General features: G+C 37.2%; 1 protein-coding gene across 5 annotated transcripts in view; it reads right to left on the reverse strand.

Moving 5' to 3' along the window:
* The window catches only part of LOC125236341 (RILP-like protein homolog), a 45,639-nt gene that overhangs the window by 17,137 nt on the left and 4,057 nt on the right, over positions 1-24,445 (reverse strand). For all 5 annotated transcript variants that reach the window (XM_048143113.1, XM_048143112.1, XM_048143109.1 and 2 more), the window contains exons 2-3: positions 10,538-10,655; positions 4,337-4,476 (exon numbers count right to left, since the gene is read on the reverse strand). In XM_048143113.1, coding sequence (XP_047999070.1) covers positions 4,337-4,476; positions 10,538-10,655 — 258 coding nt within the window. The remainder of the gene's footprint in view (positions 1-4,336; positions 4,477-10,537; positions 10,656-24,445) is intronic.

Below are 24,445 nucleotides of genomic sequence, written 5' to 3' on the forward strand. Positions count from 1 at the left end.
TTCTCCATTTTTTTGTGTTGTGTATATTAGCGAAACTGTTTCATATATATGTGCAGTTTAGGAATGTTCACTTATACTCGTACATATTATGTTTTAGGTATTAACCTGTTTTGTCAGGTGACTCAAATAAAACACTGACTAATAATGACCTCATACCTATCTACTTTATTCATGAGTTATGAAGTATTAAAAAATAAATGCATTCCAGCAACTGCATGAACTTTATATTTTCAACCCATCAGCAGAAAACTGTAGATATAAAAAAAAGTTATAAATATCAAGCATGATAAACCACAGAATAGCACTGACAAAATACTGCGGTCATCATTAGACTAGACCACATAAATGCTTACAAAAACGTTTTTAGACTTTACAGGCAAGGCAATCTCTGAACACATACAGACCAAAAACTAAGAAAACCTCATATCACGCTATGAATTTCAGTCAAAACTGAAACTAAAAAGCGTTACATAAAGTTGTGTTTCTAACGTTAAATAAAAATGCGAACTTTGTAAATGTCACCTCCGTTACGGTCCAAGCAATCAAGTGACGCCCTAAACCTTTAGGCAATATATTTTTACATCGCACTCATAAACAAATATACAACATTACGGCTTATGTCATAGCAATAAGGCGTGAATGTGTGTAGATGTTTATGGCTTGGGTAATAGTCTGCCCGAATAGCTTTAAGGTGTCGTAAAGGCAGGTGATTCGGCGACAGTGTTTATCGTGACGATAATGTATGACGCGTTGAAACATATGACGCAAAGATTGTCATGTTAGAAATGATTGTGATTACATTTGCAATAGGTATATAGGTAGGTTGTCTGCGTAAAACAGGACTGGTTACTAAGGCAGCGTCCACACACATGAGACGCATATCTTGCGGCGCGGAACGGACGTCTCCGCCACGCCGCCTGAATGTAATTCGCGCCGCGACGTCTAGACTTCTGGAGTCGCGTCTTACGTCCTTCCTATACAAAATGTAATGAGGAGATTCTTGAATTACATTCAGGCGGCGTGGCCGAGACGTCCGTTCCGCGCCGCAAGACATGCGTCTCACGAGTGTGGACGCTGCCTAAGTTTTGTAAGCTCTGATAATCATTACTAACCAAAGCATAGTGTGGGTAGCCGAATGCACAAACGCTCACGAAACGCTCACGATAATAATATCTCTTTGGTAGCTGTCCATATCTATCGCTCTTGCGTATTGATGCGACAGAGCATACATTTCTGCGGCGTTTCGGTGGCGTTTCGCGTCGCAGAAATGCCATTCGGCTACGGACCGTGGTCAGAATCTGTGTGATATGTTTTAAACACCAACCTCCGACGTTTCAAGGACGGCATTGTCCCCGTGGTCTCGAAGCAGACGCGATTAAGTCCCGTTTGCTATTTTAAATACGTGTAAAAATCGTGAATGTTTAAATCAGTGTGTACCTTGGTATGCCTGTTCAAGTTTCAGTGCCACTCTTGAGTGGCACTGAAACTTGAACAGTTTCATGTGTTCTGCCTGCCCCGTTTCGGAATACAGGCATGAGTTTATGTAAGTAATTCAAAATTTTTGATACGTTTCTTTTCCAAATACGAAGGATGACAAAAATTCATTCGATCATTTGTCGTGCCGGAAACCGAACTCCATCGACCCCTCCACATATCCGTTCTAAACCACCCTCGATGCTCGTATGACAAGAATAAATGTAGCCTTACATGTCTTTTCATACATCACTGTGTATGACATGTAGGTACAGTCACGGACTTTAATTGTTGATCCATTTCTAGCTCAGTTTATACTGGACACTTCATAGCTTAACTATGCGATGTCTAGGTATAAAATGAACTAGAAGTGGATCAACAATTAAAGTCCGTGACCGTACGAGTATCTACCTCTATTTGTATCAACAATACCTAATCCATTCCTTTTACACACAATAGGCTAGTTTCCTACTAGTCAAATACCTCAAAACGATTTGTATCAACAATACCTAATCCATTCCTTTTACACACAATTGCGAAATTGTACGTAAATAGTATCATCACCAAATTAATTTATGAACATAGTTTTCAGTATACTTTGTTCATTGGCTTTTGCCCGTATTAGTGAGCAAAGTGGTTCAATGTCTTGTCAGGTCGAAACTTCAGAAGGCCATCTTTACTGAAAAATGTCGTACGATACACGTGCGAAAAGGAAATTCGTAACTCGTGTAGATTTAAAACGCTTCCTTCGGTCGTGCTTTAATTTAAATCGCCACTCGTTTCGAACTTCCTCTTTTTCGCACTTTTATCGTAATGTACTATTTGTTTCGAGATTATAGTTTTTCACATTTAGGTAAGTAGGCATTTTTAAAAACTTCCTTTTACCGCACTTTGAAAATTTGCATTCTGCATCTGAAGTTATGCAAATATGCAGTAACTGTCACCTACGGACACCTGCTACACCTAGAGTTGAGAGTTGATATAAAAGTCGATGGCGGTGTCAATGAAGTGAATGAAGGCATCGAGTGACCTCAAATGAGTGTTTACTGATTATTATTATCAGAATACACACAAATGAGCATGTTCTGATTTTTGATAGCACCTCGACTCCGAAATCATCCATCGTCCTTCTGGTCCTTCCGTTTTCATGAATCAATTGAATTAATCTATATATTCCTATAGAGGTAGGATATAACCCTATTTCTCGACCACCGCTGAGCGCGCATAACAAATGTCCAGGACAGCTGATTTACCGTATCGGAAACGACCGTCTGGACTCGATCGACCGACTATCTACGGCCATCGTCATGCTAGTCTGACAAGAATAAATTGTTCTAAATCTTCTCAGCGCTGTATTGGAGGATTTAGGTTAGAAATTGTCTAGATTTAGACTTTTCTTGTGATTTTTAAAATGTCATCGCTCGATCGATCGTCGTGCCATCGGGTAGATAAAAATATGTCTCGTGTGTATTTAGGAACAATCAATTATATTAATTAAATTTTTTGTACTTTTACAGTTAAATTCTTGATTCGACATAAGATTTTTCAATTTGCTAAGAGTATTAACCTAACTATAAGCTAATATTAGGATTCCTTAATGTTTCTGAATGCAGATAAACTGTTTGTGTTAGGTAATTATTTACTTTTATTATTTACATCTAGGTATACCAACCAATACATATCTACAATACATTTAAAATATGTGAGTGTGTTAAGTAAAACGTCCCACTTTGTCGGTTACCATTGAGGCGAGATTTACTTGTATCTTTATATGAATAAACTGATAAAGCGGCTTTATAGCAATCGACAAAGTGGGACGTTTTCCTGTGCACACTCATATATTATTGATGCTAAACGATGCGTTACGGGGCATTATCATATTTTTTGGGTAGCTAAATTAGCTCTATAGGGCTACAGGGCTCTAAAGAGGAGCAACTAAGCCAAAAGGGGGACTTATGGTTACCATTTATAAACGACGACTGGAACTGATGGTTGACCAATTCACACTTATCTACCCAATTTTATAATGCTCCAATAGCTAAACGTTACGAAAAGATACATACATATTTTCTAAATTTAAAGGAATTCAGGAGCCACAAAACATATTTTTAGTAAATTTGGAGCATTCCATGGGATCTCCCGTACATTTATGCATTATTATTTCGTGTGTTGAGATTTTTTCGGCTTTTTAAGCAGGCGATCATTTTTCTGAGCAAAAATGAATATGAATACGGGACGACGGTGGACTTTTTCGTAGAATGCTCTATTTAGTAGATCGAACTACAAACTTCATTACTTTAGAAAGTGGATATAAAGCATATTTTCTAATTTGGAAACATATTTTGTGGCTCTCGACGCTCCAGGGGTTGTGAACCAGAAAACTTGCTCCCAAGCGGCGCAGCGAAGCACGGAGCGCGTGAAATATCATTTGTCACGCGAAAAAAGGTTGCTATTCTGTAATGTTTCAGATGTCTCTAAAGTCCTCATAACTAAGTACTTCATTAAAAAAACTAAAAACCGAATTGACAAAAGAATTTTGACACTACATTTTTCGGACATGCTGACATTTTTTTCGGAAATCGTTTGATAAATGGTCTTTTTCTAAAATAGAGGTTGAAGATTTGGCTTTTAGCCTTTAGATTCTAATGATATTAAAATGTCCCAATAATTTGTATGGAAATTATAGATTCTGAGTACTATAAGCCCAAGAAAGTCCAAATTTTTAAACGATCTAGAGCATCCTAGAGTGTCCCTAAAAGCATCCAGGCATACCTTACGCGGACTTAACTATAGGAACCTATAGGTCAAATAAAAAGTACTACAGTAACCTATAGGTCAGTACAACTTATAGGTCAGAACTTACACTTTCAATGATGAGCTGCTTCTCCTGCAGTTGCGACTCCTGCTGACGCAGGGTGGCTCGCTGCTTTTCTGCGGTGCTGCTCAGTCGGGACAGGACTTCCTGGTCGTGCTCTCGGGCGGGGGAAGGCGGGGCGCTAGTTCCTGCAGACGTATACATCATTATAGTCTAAGGGCCAGTTACATCAACCATAGTAAACAGACACATCAACGTCAGCAGAAGTCTATGGAACTATCCGTACAATAATGATATACGGTTTGGTGTACAACCCACTCTAAACCAAAGAGTCAAATACAGTCTGACACAAGATGCCAGAGAGGATCACCACACAGCAAATGGGAACCGTAGCAGCTATCAGATCACAGTCGAATCGAAAGAGACTCAAGAATAATCACTTTTAGATCTTTGCATAATGCACCGGTTAGAATGAGATGGTGGGAAAAATACGCAAAGCAGTACAATATTAGCATGACATTTGTATTTTGTAAATAAAGTTATGTAAATGGCTGAGAGGATAAGACGGTACACAATTTTATCTGCCGTAAAATGAAGTAGGTAGTCTATGTCAATAGATTGACTAATAATTGAGCGGCTAAAAATCAATTTAGAATTTTTAACGTGGATAGTTTTAATGGCAAATGATAGTTGCTATCAGTAAAAGCTTTGCTTTTCAATAAGACTAGTCTGCCGGTGTATTATGCTTCAAATTGTATCACTTAACCACGTGGATAAAATATCTGTCACTCTCACACTGACATACTTGCCAAAGCGTGACGGATGTCTTATCCACGTGGATAAGTGATAAAATTGGAAGCATGGTACGCCGGCTGACCTAGTCGGTAACGATATAATTACTTTGACTAGCCTGCTTGCAAATCCCTTGTAAGAATTTCGGTAAGGTCATTTGTTTGTTCCTTGCTTAGTTTAGGACTAACTGGACTAAGGCGCTAGGCGATCCGTTTAAGATGTCCCGCAAAATATGTTTACATATTTACAAATTTTCTTTCGTGACGTACGCGTACGACTTAATGCCGCATTTTATACGGTTCCTCCATTGAGCAAACCCACCGGCGCTAGAGCATGACACTCGCCACGTGGATTTAACCATCGCATCATTAAGTAATCATTCGCTAACTAAATTCTGACACTGATAACATCAACCTTTGTATAATTACCATAATGGACATAGTCTGAAACTGGCGTGTGTAAAGTTTATTGTTTAGCAACTTTTACAACACGTCTGTTTAAAATTAAAGTGTAGGGTTATTCTCAAGGTTACTTATAATCATGAAATACAAATAATGGACTTTCACTGTCAAAAATAAGGTTTGTTTTTGCGATTGAGTGAAGCCAGACGAGATTGGCAACGCAGGTGGCGTGTTTTAAGAAGAAGTGATATTGCTAAAGGCTGGTGCGGTGAGTATGGCCATTATAGTAAATAGAGAAAAGTAGACCGACTTAATTCCTCGTTTTATGGTGCTCTTTAAGCGGCATTGACCGACGCGAAATGTATATGTTGAAACTGTTACCAATACGACCATGTAACGAAAGATGTTAATTAATTATGTAGAATGAAAACATTTCCCGCAAAGTATACTTTAGCCTAACAGTGTGGCAAATCTTAACTTAAGGGGCTAATGACCTTTCGAGCGGAATCACTTGTTTTTTTTTCTCAACTTTTTTGTAGCTTATCATATTATCACTTATCAGCAACGGATTTAAACAATATCGTATCTTACATTTACTTCAAATTACATTGTCTTCGAATTTTATGTTTACTGGTTTAAAATAAAAATCGTTGAGAATTTTATAGAGGCGTAAAAAACAATACGTAAATTTCTATAGGTTTTTTTTTTTTTTTTTTTTTTTTTTTTTTTTTCAATTTATTTTAAAATCTGACACATGAAATGGTGATAAAATATCGAAAAACCGACAGCCGTTTGTCCTTTCAATTAATCTGTAGTGCAAATGTTGGAGTTACAACTGAAAACTTATCAAGAATCTATGAAAAATCCAAGGTAGCCCCGTTAAGGAGGTCGCGGTGATCGGTGATACGAATCTACCCTTCTCTAATCTATAGCCATTTATACTTATATAAGTATTGTGGGATGGGACACCTGAGAATTGACGGAAGTAGGCCACTCAAATTTGTCACTCTCCAAACGCCGTAAAGGGGAAGAACTTGACAGATTACTAAAGACAAATAGGGCATAAATTCTAGCTAGGTTGGTATAATTTTGAAGACTACACTTTGCGCGGTAAATGATGATATTGATGATCCATATGACAGTCCTGAGTCCATTATTGTTGACGTAACTCTCAACGTATTTTTGGTATTATAACACATATATCACTGTAAAAACCTATTATTTATATGTTCACGCCATCCAAAAGCAAACCGGAGCAACAGTCATAAGATTCATCACTCATAGCGCAAAAGTATAAGAGGAAAACATTTTAATAACCATGGTTTAGAATAACTACGTGAACGCTCAAATAATAAAAAAGGACCTTCACTTCTTAATTATCTGTCAGTATTGAAGGTTCAGAGAAATGCCGATAATCTGTTCAAATTCAATTATGGTAACTGTTACCTGTAACTAATTCTGTATAATGGTCATTATTAAATTAAGCGATAACTTTAAAATGGCTTGTTTAAACGTGGTCATTATCGAATTTCACGGTGAATTATTCAATGGCATTGTTTTAAGTGGATTTGATAAAACCTTTATTTTAATATCTTCGTTAATAGATCTAATCCGGAAAGTGGTACTTGTTGAGGGTGAATGAATCCACGTGCTAAACTCTTTGTCCCGGTTAGGTAATTCCCCACTCGTGGATGCTTCTTTCTTTGATCTTGGTTCTATTTCCCCTCAAGAGGTAATCTCCATTTTTAAGTCCATTAAAGCGAAAGCCGTCGGTGATGATAACCTGAGTTTGGATATGCTTATGCTCGTGGCGGAGCCAATAGCTTCTGTACTGTCACTTATCATCAATTTTTCTTTCTCTTCAGGTGTTTTCCCTTCATGTTGGAAATATGCGCACATAATCCCTCTTCCTAAAGTGGCTAATCCTTCCTCATTTTTCAATATCGCCCAAATTATATTCTTCCAGGTCTATTCAAGGTTGTCGAACACTTTGCTAATAGGCTTCTCTCTTCTCATTTAAACAAACACAATCTTTTTAACCCTTTACAATCCGGATTCCGCCCCGGGCATAGTACCACCACGGCTCTTATTAAAGTCACCGACGACATTCGCTTTGATATGGAAAATAGGAAAATCACTGTCTTGGTTCTCTTAGATTTTAGTAGCGCCTTCAATACAGTTGATTTCGACATTCTTCTGGCCTTCCTGAAACTTCTTAGGGTATAACCCACCTCATTGTCATGGTTCCGCAGCTACCTCCTTGGGAGATGTCAGAGAGTTAGGGTTGATGATAATTTTTCCGACTGGTGTGAACTTTCCTCTGGCGTCCCTCAGGGGGGTATCCTCTCTCCGTTGCTGTTCTCTATTTTTATTAACAATATAACAAGGTCTCTGAAATCTTCTTACCACCTTTACGCAGATGATCTGCAAATTTATGCAGCGGGTAGCCTTGACGATATTGGTCCTCTCATTAGCCAGATCAACTCTGACTTAGAATCCGTCTCTGTGTGGGCCTCGTCGTTCGGTCTAAAGGTGAACGCCAAGAAGTCGCAGGCAATCGTTATTGGAAGTGAGGACTTCCAATAACGATTCATCTCCAGACTGTCGGATATGGTGGTACCTGGAATTTTCTTTGACGGAACACAAATTCCTTTCTCGTCCACTGTCAAAAATCTAGGGATCACCATTGATCAGACATCCGTCTCTGTGTGGGCCTCGTCGTTCGGTCTAAAGGTTTCTTGGGCTCCTCATGTGACAGAGTTGAGCAAAAAGGTATTCGGGTCTCTCCATTCTTTAAGGCGCTTGCAGAACTTCCTACCTCTCGAAACTAAAACCATGTTGGCCCGTTCTCTTTTACTCCCGTTACTTGACTACGGCGACGCCGTGAACGCTGACATGACTGCGGAACTTCTAGACAAACTGGAGCGCTTACAGAATGTCTGTATTAGGTTCATCTTTGACCTACGTAAGTACGACCATATATCGCACTATCGTAAGAAACTTAACTGGCTTCCTATCCGCCGTCGTAGAGATCTCCACACTCTTTCTCTTCTATTCAATGTTCTATTTTCACCTTCTTCTCCTTCGTACCTATCTGATAAGTTCAGATTTTTAGCTGAAGGCAGTAACCACCGTCTGCGTTCCAGCGCTAATTTATCGCTTGCCATCCCTCCTCATAAATCCAGTGGTTACAACAAGTCGTTCGTGGTGCGTGCGGTTAAACTGTGGAATGAGCTGCCTACTTCGATCAGGGAAGCACAGTCGGTTGCATCGCTCAAGTCGAAATTGAAAAATCTGTGGCTAGCTAATCTAAGCGATCGGTTATGAGTTGTGTTGTCTCACTGTCTCAATGTCTGTATTATTTAAATTCTCAATTGTTCTTTTCCCATTTTTAGTGTAATTTCTCCATTCCTTTTTTTATGTAATATTTGTTCATTCCCATAAATTATGTGTGTATTTATTTAATTATTTGTCTTTCTGGTACCTTGTTGTACATGTTGCTGCATCTGTCTCCCTCATCTCTTTTTATCCTCTCATTCACTCAAAGGTTAACTGGAAGAAATCCCTCAAAAGGATAAGTCCGCCTTTGTACTGTTCTTTACTGTAATTACTGTGTTTTCTGTTATTAATTGTACAATAAAGAGTTTACTACTACTACTACTACTACTAAATACTCGTAGGCTGCAATGGGGTAATTTCGAAAGTCACATAAAAATCACCATTATTTCCATCATATCAAGATTCACCTTTCGAAATTACCCAAGTATTTCTGTGCTTTGAAATTACCCCACTGCACCCTATTGATTATTGAATATACGTTTTCTATAGAATTTCGTCATCAATTACCTACTATCTTACCTTAACGGCTTCATAATAACAAGACCAATTACATTCGTCACTTCATACTAAGGAAAAAAATATGGGTTTAGCAATCTCTGAGTGATAACTAGATAATAACAAGGCGACGAATAAGGATCCTAGCTTCCTCGTTGATTTTTTTTTAAACGAATCACTACATTATATGACGTTACCGACGTTGCAAGACGAAAAACATTTGTGTCGCTTAACTTCAAACGGATAAATCCATTCTGGTTGCATTGCAATGCTGGTTGAATACATAAAAAATGTAATATGATCTAAAAGATAATCAACCTATATTGTATGTAAGTATATATATATATATATATATATATATATATATATATATATATATATATATATATAGGTTAGCTTAATAATATCTTATACTATTAAACGAGCAATTCTTGTATATTTATTTATTTATTTATTTATTTATTTATCTATTTATTTATTTATACCGACGATCTGAAACCGCTCTAACGATTTCGCTGAAATTTTTTATGTGGGGGTTTTCGTGCAATGAAAAATCGATCTAACATATCCTTAGGTCCCGTTTGAAAACGCGAATTTTCGAGTTTTCACGCGTTTTTCTTGCGCGCCATCTCGTGTGGAGTAGTTGTATTGTTGAGACAGAAGTCTTTCGGTCGATGTAAGTATTATTTACTTCAAAGACTAGATGGCGACACAGGTCAAGGCTAACACGAATAGAAAAATACACTCTGAGCTTTTGTGACGAAACGCGCGCCATCTCGTGTGGAGTAGTTGTGTTGTTAAGACTGAGAGTTCTTTCGATTGATCGATGTAGGTACTATTTATTTTCCAACTAGATGGCGACACAGGTCAAGGATACGAAACAGAACCGAGCGAAGCTCGGTCGCCCAAATATTTCTGCAGTTAACTCGAATAACTATTTTGTTCTCAATATAATTTAATGTTGCACCGCCCACAATTTCTCTGTTTTGCCCGAAGGTTGATTGGTATGGAATGACTGGATGGATTGACTGGAATGGATTTACCCAAGTTTGAAGTTAAGCAATACCACAGCGATACACTTATGAGTCTTATGACAATTATGACGGGTCGGGTTTTAAGTCAAGTTCACTCATTCTTGGGTTGCTAATATTAGTAATGGTGTAAACGCCTACCACGGCACCATTGATGTGTGACACATATTTGTATGAATAAATGGACTCACCATCCCCAGGAGCGTTGATGGTCCGCCTCAGCCTCTTGTTCTCATCCTGGAGCCGCGACACGGCTGTCACGAGATCCGCTGACTCTGTTCGCCATTGCTCCTCTATCGCTTCTATTTCCTGGGGCAAAAGAAAAAATCATCAATAGCAATGGTCATTTCATTCACGTAAGAGTCTGGTGTTGATGATTTCTATACCTTGTCACATCAACATCTTCTTTGAAATGTCATACGAAAAGGTCAAACTATTTAAAGCGACAAGGTACAGAAATCATCACTTATTTATACCGGTGACTGTAGAATGGAAATTAAGGACGTTTTGAGTACAAAGTTTGATAACAATGTCCACAAATTCTATTGATGATGATGACCACTTTACTAAGCCACTTCTAAGTATTATCTAAATGGAACCAACACCAAAAATTTTAATATGTTTTTAGCTCTCCAATTGAAAACATTGACAACTTATCAGACCGTCAGACATGTCAAATTAGTAGGAAAATAGCCCACCCCGCGATGGGGTCGCTAATCAATCAGCCAAGCCAATATGAAAGACAGACTTATCCAACTCCCAAACATTGGCCAAGGATTTAGTATTCACTCTAAAATATCTATCCAATATTCCTTCAATAATTGGAAATTGTAAAATTTTTCATGTGACGCTTACATTTTCCTTAGGCAAAGAAACGATTTTCAATGTCAAATTGTCAATGGTAATTAGATTCGCGTCAGACCTCGGTGCATTGATAAGTTTATCGACGCAAGGTAAATATGTACGAAATATTGGTCAAGGATAGATGGCATTCGGTACTTGACCCAAAACGGCACTAGAATTTAGTTATTTCTTCAGTATTTTTCCAAATATGCTACATAATTATATGGCTACTACTACTAATAGTTCAAAATACGTTACTCGATAGCGATAACGACACACAATGTCACAGGAAATCTTAGGTAGCTAATAGTTAGTTAATTTAATGAATGTGTTGCAAAACTTAGTACTCTGTCACAGTTTGTAAATTACAATAGGATAGGAGGAAAAAGAGCTTTTTTCTAAAGTAAATTACATTATACTTAAAAGAGGTTCTCGGAGTGTAGTTCTAGCAATCGAAGTAACTAATAAATCACTTTTGATTTTATTCTTACGGCATTCCTAAATTTCCTAATAATTTCATTTTCAACAACCTGTCAACAACCTACTCTCCAAAATATTGTTTGTGTTCTTAATCAAACATATATATTTAATTATTATATTATAATCATTCTGTTAAGTGCCTGACAGGCTGACCTTAACCTCACCATACAAATTAATTTATCAATACCTAAAGCAAAATTCAGAAATTATCCGCATAAAATCTCTTCGTTAATGCAGATAGCATTAAACGCTACCATACAATGATTACGCCAGATAGCATGTGAATAATTGACTTTCCCTGTATTCAATGCATGTTTTTCACGTCACAAATGCATCACATAATTAACACAATGTTGACGTAGAATCTATGAATGAGACAGTATTGCATGCACGTAGGTTTTACCTATGAAGTAAGTATGCTTAGAAAACTGTCATAAACATATTTTTATGATACAGGCAGCAAACGAACAGTCGAGCCGCCTGACGGGAAGCAGTCATCGCCGGCCATGGACATAAGAAACATCAGGGGAGCCACTTATGCGCTGCCGAACTTTTTAGAACCCTAAATAACTGCTTCTTGAAAAAGCCCATGTCATAACGACATTTCACGTCTTGTGCTTTCAAAAAAAATGCATTTTCAGTACAGATGGTGTTTTTACGCACTAGTTCGAGAAGTGGTTCATTATATACCAGGTCGAAACTTCGGAGGGCCATCTATACTGAAAAACGTCGTACGATATACGCGCGAAAAGGATATTCGTAACTCGTGTCGATTTAAAACACTCCCTTCGTTCGTGTTTTAATTTATCGCCACTCGTTTCAAAACTTCCTTTTTTACGCACTTGTATCGTAATGTACTATTTCATTTCTAATTTGAACAGAAATTCCTCCTTATTGCATAAGAATGACAGACTTTGAACACAAACAAATTTTCTTCTTTAGCTGGCGCTGGTGGCTTCGTAGACAAAAAAATACACAAATGATGTAATTTTATTATGTGGCACTTATTTGCATTGAATTACTGAGTAAGTAAATACAGTCGTCAGGTTTTGTATGTAAATAATTCTAATTTCTTAAATCTTGCAAGTGATCTCTATATCTGAGCACAAACATTGTTTACAAACAAAAGAATGGAATATATTAACCTTTGCAAACATAAATAATTAATATGATTACATTGTAACGATTTGCTCTCATTGCCAAGTGGAATGATTTTCACACCCATAACGAAACATTAAGTACAAGAAATGAACGAGCGGTGAATTTTAAAAGACAGATATACACCGTGTTTTTTTTGTTTTCCGTTAAATTCGACATATCGTTAGGTTCGGTATCAGGAATCACCCTGTATATCATTTTTAAATAAATTCGCAAAAAAAATTTTTTCGCAAAGGTCTAAAGAAACGGAAAGTTAACGGAATTCAATAAAAACAGGGTGTATAAAACAGGAAACTTTTTACCTCCATGGGCATTGGACAATTTGGACACCTCCAAGGAATTTAGAAAAAAAAAACTCCTCAAAGCCAGAGGTCGCAGGTTCGAGTCCTTTAATTTTTCCTTTAATTTTAAAATTCAGAAAAAGTTCCGCAGGCGGCGGAAATCTGGGAATCCAATCATTATGTATTTAAATTTCTACCGACTCTCAAATTTACTTAATTAATTTATTAATTTAAGTCTTTATTGATCTTATTGGGTCGGTCGGTCGTCATTGTCTGGTGAGTCAGTCGGGTGCTTAGACAAATTGCAAATCGATTACGCTCCGTAGCTTATCGTAGTTTATTTATCTCTCTCTCTGCCGCTATTCCGCACTGTGTGCATAAACGCTCACGATAATATCTCTTTCGTAGCTATCTATCTCTATCGCTCTTGCGCATTGGCGCGACAGAGCCAGACTACCTTTCTGCGGCTACGGGGCCTGGTCCACCAGCGACAGAGTTAGTTAAGATTCGTTCGCCATGGAGCTGTTATTGTGATTTTGGCTAGGCCGGCTGTTATCGCTGGGAAGACATGTTATGGAGGATCTTCTTCAGCTTCATTTTAAGGAATTAACTATTTACGTAGTAAGGTATTTACAAATTTCTAAGTTGAAAGTACTACAAACAAATCCCAATAAAATCACGACGTGTTCTTTTTAACCCCCGACGCAAAAACGACGGGGTGTTATAAGTTTGACGTGTCTGTCTGTCTGTTTGTCTGTATGTCTGTGTGTGTCTGTCTGTCTGTGGCATCGTAGCTCCTGAACGGATGAACCGATTTAGATTTAGTTTTTTTTTTGTCTGAAAGCTGAGATAGTCGGGAGTGTTCTTAGCCATTATCGGTCTGGCTAAGAACACTCCCGACTATCTCATATTACCGGTCTGGCTCAGTCGGTAGTGACCCTGCCTGCTAAGCCGCGGTCCTGGGTTCGAATCCCGGTAAGGGCATTTATTTGTGTGATGAGCACTGATATTTGTTCCTGAGTCATGGATGTTTTCTATGTATATAAGTATGTATTTATCTATTTAAGTATGTATATCGTCGCTTAGCACCCATAGTACAAGCTTTGCTTAGTTTGGGGCTAAGTTGATCTGTGTAAGGTGTCCCCAATATAAAAAAAAATAAAAAATAAAATTATTTATTATTATTATTTATTATTCAAATCACATCATTCAGCCATGTTTCATGAAAATCGGTCCACTATGTTACGGTCGGGGGTTTTTTCAAAATTTTAATTTTGTGGTTAGTTTATTACATAACACATTGATCTAAAATAAGATCACAACATACTAAGATGAATAACTTAATAACTTTATTCATATGCGTAATGTATGTCTGAACGACCTTCACTATTTCGGTGAAGCAAAATGAATGGCCAAGTTAAAACAGCATATGAGTATAGTACCTCAGTAAGCGTATAAGTCCGTCGCTCGAAGGTTGTTACGACCTTCTGAATAAACCTTAAGGCGATATATTTCCGTAGACGCTGCGCGCACTCGTTTTTTGAAGCCGTTAAAAACATAGGAAAACGCAATGGAAAAATCTGAAAACGATATATGTTAAATTTCAGCATCTGGTGAGTATGTTATGGAGTTGAACAACATGAATGTTACAACTTCGCTCGATAGAAAATGATCCCAAAGTTACCTCTTCTTTAAACAATAAATCGTTCCCATAGCTGGGATAAAAACTTTTTTGACTTCTTTTTTACTTCAATATATAGGTAATAAGATTATCTAGACGAATCTGATGAGTTTGTGCCGGTAGCGTCATTAAAATAATATAATATTTATCAAATACTACCAAATCCGCAAAGGAAAGATGGAACAACTATGAACCCAATTTTAAAGACCCGTTACTAATCCTGTTTTTGCAAAAAAAAAATGTTTTTGAAAAATTTTTTTAAATTGAAAACATTTTCGATGGCACTTGTGGCCTCTTCAGTCGCGCGGCGGCGCTTTCAGAGGACGGACCTGTGTCAGTTTTCTCCGCGTGGTCACGTGTCATTGAAACAATGGGGAACAAAGCTTTGAGGAGGCAGAAAAAATAATTGCGTGCTAGAAAAGAAATAAATAAAGAAAATTCTAACCAAAGACTGTAAAAAGGTAAGAAAATGATAATTTATATATACTCGTAAGTATTTCATTTTCATATGATGTTATCAAGTGACATTTACGATATCTAAACATCATAGATTGTAGAAACCCCTAGATGACGCGTCTGTGACGTCATTACAGCACAACTTTCCACTTAGAAAATATATGACTGATGTCCAACTAGTGAACAAACTTACGTATAATTTTCATAAACATATTGAGTTGTTCGAAAGAAAAGGCGGCGGTAGATACAGTACTGATTGAAGATCAGGTAGGGTAGGTATTTCTGTCTTTCAAAATTTGGTATAAGGTTAATTAGATCGTGCTACCCTCCGTCTATATTTTTTCTATGTCTATGCCAAACATGTGGCCAGCCTGACAGAAATTTTGTTTGTCAACTGTCGCCATTTTTCCATAATAGTTAAAAGATTTCAGTATTTTAACTTCTCAATAAATTTTGATGAAAGTCCATAATCATACATTGATAAAGCTGGACAATTTTTTTTATTTTTATTTGGTGGGTATGATTACGGTACTTTATATTTACAGATATTTGTCTAATTTGCAAGATTATACGAATCCTTCAGCAAGCTGTCTGACTAGGGATTGCAATTGCTGGATCCAGCATCCAGCAATCCAGCTGGATCCAGCGCATTTTTTGGTCTGCTGGATCCAGCAGCCAGCGCTGGATCCAGCGCTGCGGATCCGCAAATAGAAAAAATAGCAATAAAATGCGTAATTAACTTCAATAAACTTATTCTACGTCATGTCAGTAGGCCTAGCACATGACTGCCGCGGGAGTATGTCGCCGCGAGATAGGTGACACGTCTTCTTCTAACTGTATTAATGACATAAGGACGGGTAGTCTATCTCGCGGCGACATACTCTCGAGGCAATCATGTGCTAACCCTGCTGGTCATGTTTAAAACGGTTCCGCGTTCCCGCGCGTAGCCAGTGGCCGCTTAGCACTAAATAATTCTATTTCCCTACAATTGTGCGTTGTTTCAAAAACGTAAGTAGTTTGAAACTGTATTATAATTACTAGGGTGGAGCGAAAAAACACTTTTCTGGAATTAGCAAACCTAATAGTTATCAATCAATGCCCCTTAGTCTATGAAGCCTTTGTGCAAATTTTCAGCTTTATCTTCTGCCTCCGCATTAGGTTTGAAATTTTGAAAATCTCATACAAACCTGAAAATTCAACTTTTAGATAAAAAATGTTTTTCGGCAGTATTATGTTCAGTATACATTATTGATACATATTATTACAAGAAACTACCAAAAATTGCGAAAATAGCGTTAAAAATCGCCAATTTTCAGTATTTTAGAGGCTATTTTGGCGAATGTACTGAAACTAGACAAACTTGGGCGATTCTTGACGCTATTTTCGCAATTTTTGTAGTTCCTCATAATGATATGTGTCAATAACATATACTAAACATAATACTGCCGAATTTTTTTTTTATCTGAAAGTTGAATTTTTAGGTTTATATGAGATTTTCAAAATTTCAACCCTAATGCGGAGGCAGAAGATGTTGATTTAAAAAGCTGAAAATTTGCACAAAGGCTTCATAGACTAAGGGGCATAAATTGATAACTATTAGGTTTGCTAATTCCAGAAAAGTGTTTTTTCCACTCTAATAATTACTGTTACCGCAAAATTTCTTTTAAGTTTCAACTTATGTTTAGATCAGAATATTGATTGATGTTTGTCTACGTATAATATACTTAATTTAGGTTTAATTTTTCATAAATATTAAGTAAGTTAAACTAAGTACTAGTAAGTAAATTAGTAATTTTCAATGTGAACTAGTGAATGCCCAAATGTTGTGCCACAAAACCAGGCCATGTCTGGTTGATAGCAGTATTTATGTAGGTACCTACTTATTTTAGTACCTTCGCTTCATCGTTGTTACACTTTTATTAATGACATTTTTTTATTTATGTAGATTACTATAAGGATAAAAATGGTTACAAAAAGTAATGCCAACTTTTTACAAATAAATTTTAACTTTTCTTCCCTGTTAGGAAGGAGCAAAGTAGCAGTTTTCTGTTCACGGACTATGTTGGCAGTATATATGACAGAGTCCAGTTAGGGGCGACGACGAGCGAAACGAGGAGGAGCGTGTTAGGTTGACCGTGAGCAATTAAACCGGAAAAAATTAAACAATATTCTTGCAAAAAAAGTAAGTAGGTAACTATTTAAAAAATATATATACGTAAGTAAAATACGTAAGTGCATCCCTGTCAATAAATTTAGAAGTTCATAGGAGACTCAGTATTGCATTTCTTTCGAAATACGCCATAGATATTGTCGGTGTACAATAAAACATTTGGTATATACAATAAACAACTAGTTGTAGGTATATTACGTCAAGTAAAACATTAGATAACATGAAAGTTTGGTTAAAAAAAAAAGGCCTTTTGAAAAACCCTAAAAACGGCCAAACTTTAAGTTGGTAGGTAAATGCAAGGTTGGCAAATTAAAAAAAAAAACAATATGATAATTTGGGAAATGAACATTCAGCGGAATAAAATTCCGCGAAACGTGCGTTGGGAAGTGATATTCGGTCATACAATTTTCGGAAATAAATAAAAGAACCGTTTTATAAGTTTTTTTTATTACAAAATTGCGCGTTTTCATCCTTCCTTTCACTATTTCAAATAATTTTAGTAATAACAGCCCTATAGTAGATCAAAATGTAATTTTTTTTTGGCATTTTTTCTACCTGCTGGATCCGCGCTGGATCCAGCTGGATTGGCGCCGATCCAGCAAAAATCCAGCTGGATTGAAAACACTGCTGGATTGCAATCCCTATGTCTGACTCCTTTGACAAAAGTTGATACTTGATTTGAATATACTTGAGCATTCGAGGTAGGCATAGAATGGTATTGATTTATCAATAAATTATTATGAAGTATGATATTTTATCTTGTGCTGGGTTGTATTTTATTTGGAGATATTAGTGGCGGTAGTGCCCCCACCAACACGAGTCAAGCGAAGAGAAAAGCTGTTTTCTTGAAGCATTTTGTCATTCTTCTGAATCCTCGAATTTGGGGTCTGGTTTAAATCAGATAAATATAATTGTCAGGATATGATATCAATAGCAACTTTGTCTATTTAACAAAGTTTCAATTGCATAGTTTTCATACTTTAGATTTTATTCATATCTTAATATAAATAGCACAGATTTCATCAGTGACTGGATGAGTGATTTCATCATGATCATCAAAATACGTTATACGAGTAAGTAACCTGCTATTAGTAGGTTCATGAACAACAAGAATAAAATTCGAAACTTTGGCATGTATACAGGTTGAAGGCATTCAATATGAAAATGAAAAAGCGTTATTTATTCACGGCTGAAAAAAATAATGTGTATTTTTAAACGGCAGTGACATGACATAATATCTTTTTACATAAAGTTTATGGTCAAAGAAGCTGACGGTTACTGTGTTCTGTTAACAATAGGTTTATAAGAAAAAACTTGTAAATGAAGTAGAAAACTCGCCGAGATGTTAATCTTCACCCTCCTCCCCATTTTTATGTCCCCATTTTCAGTTTTTTTTATATATTCAGGAAAAGCTACAGTTATGATGTTTAGGAGAAGTAGGTATATTTCCATAAAATTCTCTACACAGTATATATTTGCAGGTAAATAGTTGTAACTCGTAATTTCTAATCAAATCAAATTGTGCTTCTATTTACTGTGGGACTAATGCTGAAAACGCAAAAAAAAATATCTATTTTATACATTTCGACTGTCATGATACAGCTCATTTCTATGGAACATCCAATTTTTTTTCGTATATGTTTCAGCATTGGACCCTTAATAAAAGTTGTTCATAATGACCTCAAAAGTCACTATGCAAAGTTTGAATGGTCCTTTTTATTTCACCCTGTCGATCTGTAAATAAGTGCGATTACTAGAAGTTCGATAAAATTGATTGTACTTTAGGTACGTCTTTAAAAGCTTCGACAACGCTGACCAAACACACTGTAACTATAAATCATTAGTATTACTTACACAAATGATGAAACCTAATAAAAAAATAAAGGCGGTGATCGTTTACCATCAGGCGATGAGCTGCTCATTTGCCTCCTATTTCATGAAAAAACTAAGAAAGCCCAGTTAAAATACGGCGATCATTATGACTGCGATCCGTCTGTGTCATGCTGCCGCGCGAATTTGAGTTCCCGCGTGCGACAAGCGAACATCGCCGCGCGGGCGGGGCTGCCCGGACGCCGCGCACCTCACCCCCTTGGATTGGTTAGTTTGACAGATCATCTCGCCTTAAAACAGGTTGTAGATTAGTGGTTTTTGCAAGTAAAATAGGAACAACAGGTGTTGTAACGATGGAAGTTACGGTTGTATGCCGTTAGTGACTAGTGACGTAGTTGTTTGCAATGAAAATAGTAATGGAACAGACAGACGAACAGATTCCCACAACAAGGGTTGCTTTTGTATCTTTTATGGTTTATGGTTTAAGAATTTATTTTTTGAAGCGCTGGTGGCCCAGCGGTAAGAGCGTGCGACTTTCGATCTGGAGGTCGCGGAATCGAACCCCGGCTCGCATTTATTTGTGTGATACATACATACATAAGCACATGAAACTACTCAGGTTTCAGTGCCACTCTTGGCAAATAAGGGGTTGAAAGAAAACGAAACTGTGACATTGCAGTGACAGGTTGCCAGCCTCTCGCCTACGCCACAATTTAACCCATATCCCGTCGTCGCCTTCTACGACACCCACGGGAAGAAAGGGGGTGGTGAAATTCTTAACCCGTCACCACACGGGGTCTTTTTGAGTCATGGATGGTTTCTATGTATATATGTATGTGTATATTATATATATCCTTGTCTGAGTACCCACAACACAAGCCTTGTTGAGCTTACCGTGGGACTCAGTCAATCTGTGTAACGCTGTGTCTTGCGTGGGCGACGATCGCGCGACCGTCGCCGTCGCGTCTCATCGCATCGTCTACTTCCATATCGATAAGGTTTAATTTCGTATGCGTCGCATCGCCGTCGCGCGACCATCGCGCGACTGTCGCCCACGCAAGCCATGGCGTAAGAATGTCCTAAGTATAAGGTGCATTAGGGTAATTTCGAAAGGGGAATCCTGATGGAAATAATGGTGATTTTATGAGGCATTCGAAATTACCCTAATGCAACTAAATATATATTTATTAATTATTTATTTATGACATCCATTTCATTATCAGTCAGAGCATAAACATGTTCGCATCGCACCTCTCTCGACCTTTAAAGGACATACGCAGTAGTAAGGCGCAATAAAAAATACTACAAGAGGCGAAATGAGTCACTTTATTTTATTTGTAATGATAATAGCCGGTATTATTACTGGAAACTTAACTACCTAAATACGGACTAAGTATTGCAATATCTGATAGATTAAAAAAGGGCTACTTTGGACCTTAAAGATACTACCCAATGACTAGGGTCAAAACGATTATCGACTAGGTCGTTAAATCTCATGAAATTTAGATTTTTCCCCTCACTAGCTCGGAAACACATGTTTTGTCCTTCAATACCAGCGGGTAAAAACGCATTTTATCCACTAGTGGGTAAAGTAATTTGACCTTGAATAAAGTCAAATTAACTGCTTTAAAATTGATAAAAGTAGGTGAATCTAGTAATAAAGACGATTTACCACCTGTGGAACTACCGGAAGCAGTGATAAATGCATATTTTGCGTTCTAGTTTCCTCGCTATAGTGAGGGGAAAAGTTTTGTGTTACACTCGGGTGCAAATGTATTTTTCCCCTCACTAGCTCGGAAACACGTGTTTTGTCCTTTAATACCAGCGGGTAAAAACGCATTTTATCCACTAGTGGGTAAAGTAATTTGACCTTGAATAAAGTCAAATTAACTGCTTTAAAATTGATAAAAGTAGGTGAATCTAGTAATAAATATGATTTACCACCTGTGGAACTACTGGAAACAGTGATAAACGCATTTTTTGCGTTGTAGTTTCCTCGCTATAGTGAGGGGAAAAGTTTTGTGTTACACTCGGGTGCAAATGTATTTTACTTCTCGTGTTTTAAAAAACTCGCTAGTTCAAGATTCTATTCTCGAACCACTCGCTTCGCTCGTGGTTCAACTATAGAATCCTTTCACTTGCTCGTTTTTCAATTCCACACTCGGCGTTAAAATACAACTTTGCCCCCTTGTATAACAAATAACTATTACTTCTCGTGTGTTAAAAAACTCGCAAGTTCAGGATTCTATTCTCGAACCACTCGCTTCGCTCGTGGTTCAACTATAGAATCCTTTCACTTGCTCGTTTTTCAATTCCACACTCGGCGTTAAAATACAACATTGCCCCCTTGTATAACAAATAACTATTTTTACGTACCTACTTGAATCAATGTGCTTGTTTTGATAACGTCAATGATCTTTTATCATAGAACAAAAAAAAGTCGCCGAGTGATGACGTAAACCCCAATAACGCAACCTAGCCGAAGTAACAATCGTTCGAAACGCAGTCTGGCTCTGTCGCGCCACTACAGAAGAGCGATAGAGAGAGCTAGCTATGATACGCTTACGAAGCAAGCAATAGGCGAGACGACTAAAAAAAACTAATTAGTCCGTCAGTTATATTATCAAAGAATTTTAGACACGTATTTTTTCTTTTTTCTCGTAAACGAAAAATGACGGTACAGTGCGTTGAAGTTTCGCGTGACGTCACGCCTAGGTACAATTTTTACTTAGAAGTGACGTCACAAGCCCCCACTCCGAAACTTTGATGCTCTATAGTAGAGATGGGCCAAATATTCGGTATTCGGCATATTCGGCAAGTTTTTCAAAGTTCGTATTCGGCCGAATAATTCGGTTGCATTGCCGAATATTTACCGAATAAACAAAGTAAATAACTAAAATGTTAATCTTACGTATTCCATTGGATAATACCCTCCTATTTTAGTAGCTTTTTAAGGAACTGCTAAAAAGAGAGAAACCTATGTGTCAAAATATAAATACAATTGTTTTGTAAAAAAGTTAAATAACTCTCATCTCTCGAGCTGTGTCGAAACCAACCTGAGTTTGGTTTACACGGGGGGCAAGAACCATACCGTTCTGCCCTAGGGGTGGACAGAGGGCGCTACGAGTCCTTGTATAGATTACTCATATGAGAGATAATTTCGACCTCGACAGCTGTGACCTGGGTGGCCGAGCGGATTAAGAGGCATTTCCCGCGATTGGAAAGTACGCTGGTTCGATTCCAGCCTCAGGCACCAGAGGACTTGGTCACTTTTTCTTTCATATGTGTAATTTATTTCGGTTTTAAGTTAAATAACCTTAAGTTTAAGAGTTGAGAAGAGTTCAGAGCGGTTTTAACACTTTTAACGTGCTTTTAACGAAGTTTTAGTTAGATATCTACCTACTAAATCATAAAACAAAGTTGTAGTAACATATGTAACCATTATCAATCATTTAATAGTTTTAATGAACATTCCCTATTAAAACATGGCGTAACCGAATACTCTATATCTTTGTATTTTATCATTATTTAGAAAAAGCAAAAAATATGTGTTCAGTATTTTTGGACGATCTAACTGACGGACTAAACAGAATGCCATTGTTTTTATGTAGTCGTCATCCCTATTGTGATATTGGCCTAGCGCGTAGTGACCCTGCCTGCTACGCCGCGGTCCCGGGTTCGAATCCCGGTAAGGGCATTTATTTGTGTGATGAGCACAGATATTTGTTCCTGAGTCATGGATGTTTGCTATGTATATAAGTATTTGTATATTATATATATCGTTGTTTGAGTACCTGCACCACAAGCCATCTTGAGCTTACCGTGGGGCTCAGTCAATCTGTGTAAGAATGTCCTATAATATTTATTTATTATTTATTGGCTAATTACATTGCGCAGTTTTGCCCGAGCGGCATCTGCTCTCTGTAGTCATTCACTGTGACGTACAGATTTGTCAACTTTAAACTTTAATAGCATGACATTACGGGTCAGGGCGCAGGTTTTCGTGACTGAACGACGCTCTCGATATAATTAAGTTCCACCCAGACGAAATTAGCTTGACACTTCGGTGCCTTTTAATTTTAAACGTTAATTAAGGCCCTAAACCTGCTGCAGATTTTAAGCTTAGCGATCGCTGGCCAACTGAGAAGATAATAAATAGCAGAGACAAGTTGTCTGAGACAACATAGCACAGATAATAGTTACTATGAAACAAAATAAGGTAATTTTAGCTTTTCGGTCTATCTGTTTTAAAAACAGGTTGTTTATTTAGTTATCTACATAGATTTAGAATTATTAAACTAGATTGTGTAGTTAGGTCAAAAAGTGTGTCCACATGAGGTCATTGTTTGGGCTGGTGTCCCTCTCGCACTTACTGACAATGTCAACATTATTCAGTGACGTCATCACTGTCACACATTGGGGATACCAGTCAATTTTCAAAGTTACTACCAAATCTACTAATACCCAATTCAAGGTATTTTTTAATAATACAAATCTTTAATTTATTGGCATCAAAACAATTACATTATAATTATTTCCCAATTTTTTGAAATATATCGAAACCCTAGTTTGAATATAACACTAAAATAATATTAGACGTTATAAAGTCAGGTAATATACAGATAAAAATACTACTACTATGGTAACCTCATTAACACTGGCCACACGTGCGAGAGGGACACCAGCCCAAACAATGCCCTCTCATGTGGACCGTTTTCGCTAGTCTGATACGATCACCTTTCTGTCTCAGTGATAAGGTTCAGTTTAGTATGGCAAAAAATGTGATTCCACAATCTAGTTTCATAATTCTAAATCTATGGTTATCTACATTAACTTACAATATAAGGATAGTTACATGTATAGGTCATTCATAGTCATACTAAGAATTTTTGAGTGAAAAGGGTACTCCCCCATCGAACATCTCAAGGTCAGATGAATAGTAATAAAATTTGCTTAGTATACTATAATAAGATATGTGAGTTTGTTTAGTAAAACGTCCCACTTTGTTGTTTACCATTAAGGCGAGATTTACTTGTATATCTATATGAAAAAAAGCCCCTTTGTGCTTTATAGCAATCGACAAAGTGGGACGTTTTCCCGTGCACACATATTGCATGAGATTAGAAAAACAAACTGTATAGTCTTTATCCCGTTTAGTATTCAGGTAGGAAACAAATACCTGCATAAAAAAATAAACCCC

Source organism: Leguminivora glycinivorella, chromosome 19, assembly GCF_023078275.1.
Source record: "Leguminivora glycinivorella isolate SPB_JAAS2020 chromosome 19, LegGlyc_1.1, whole genome shotgun sequence".
NCBI classification, from domain to species: Eukaryota; Metazoa; Arthropoda; class Insecta; order Lepidoptera; family Tortricidae; genus Leguminivora; species Leguminivora glycinivorella.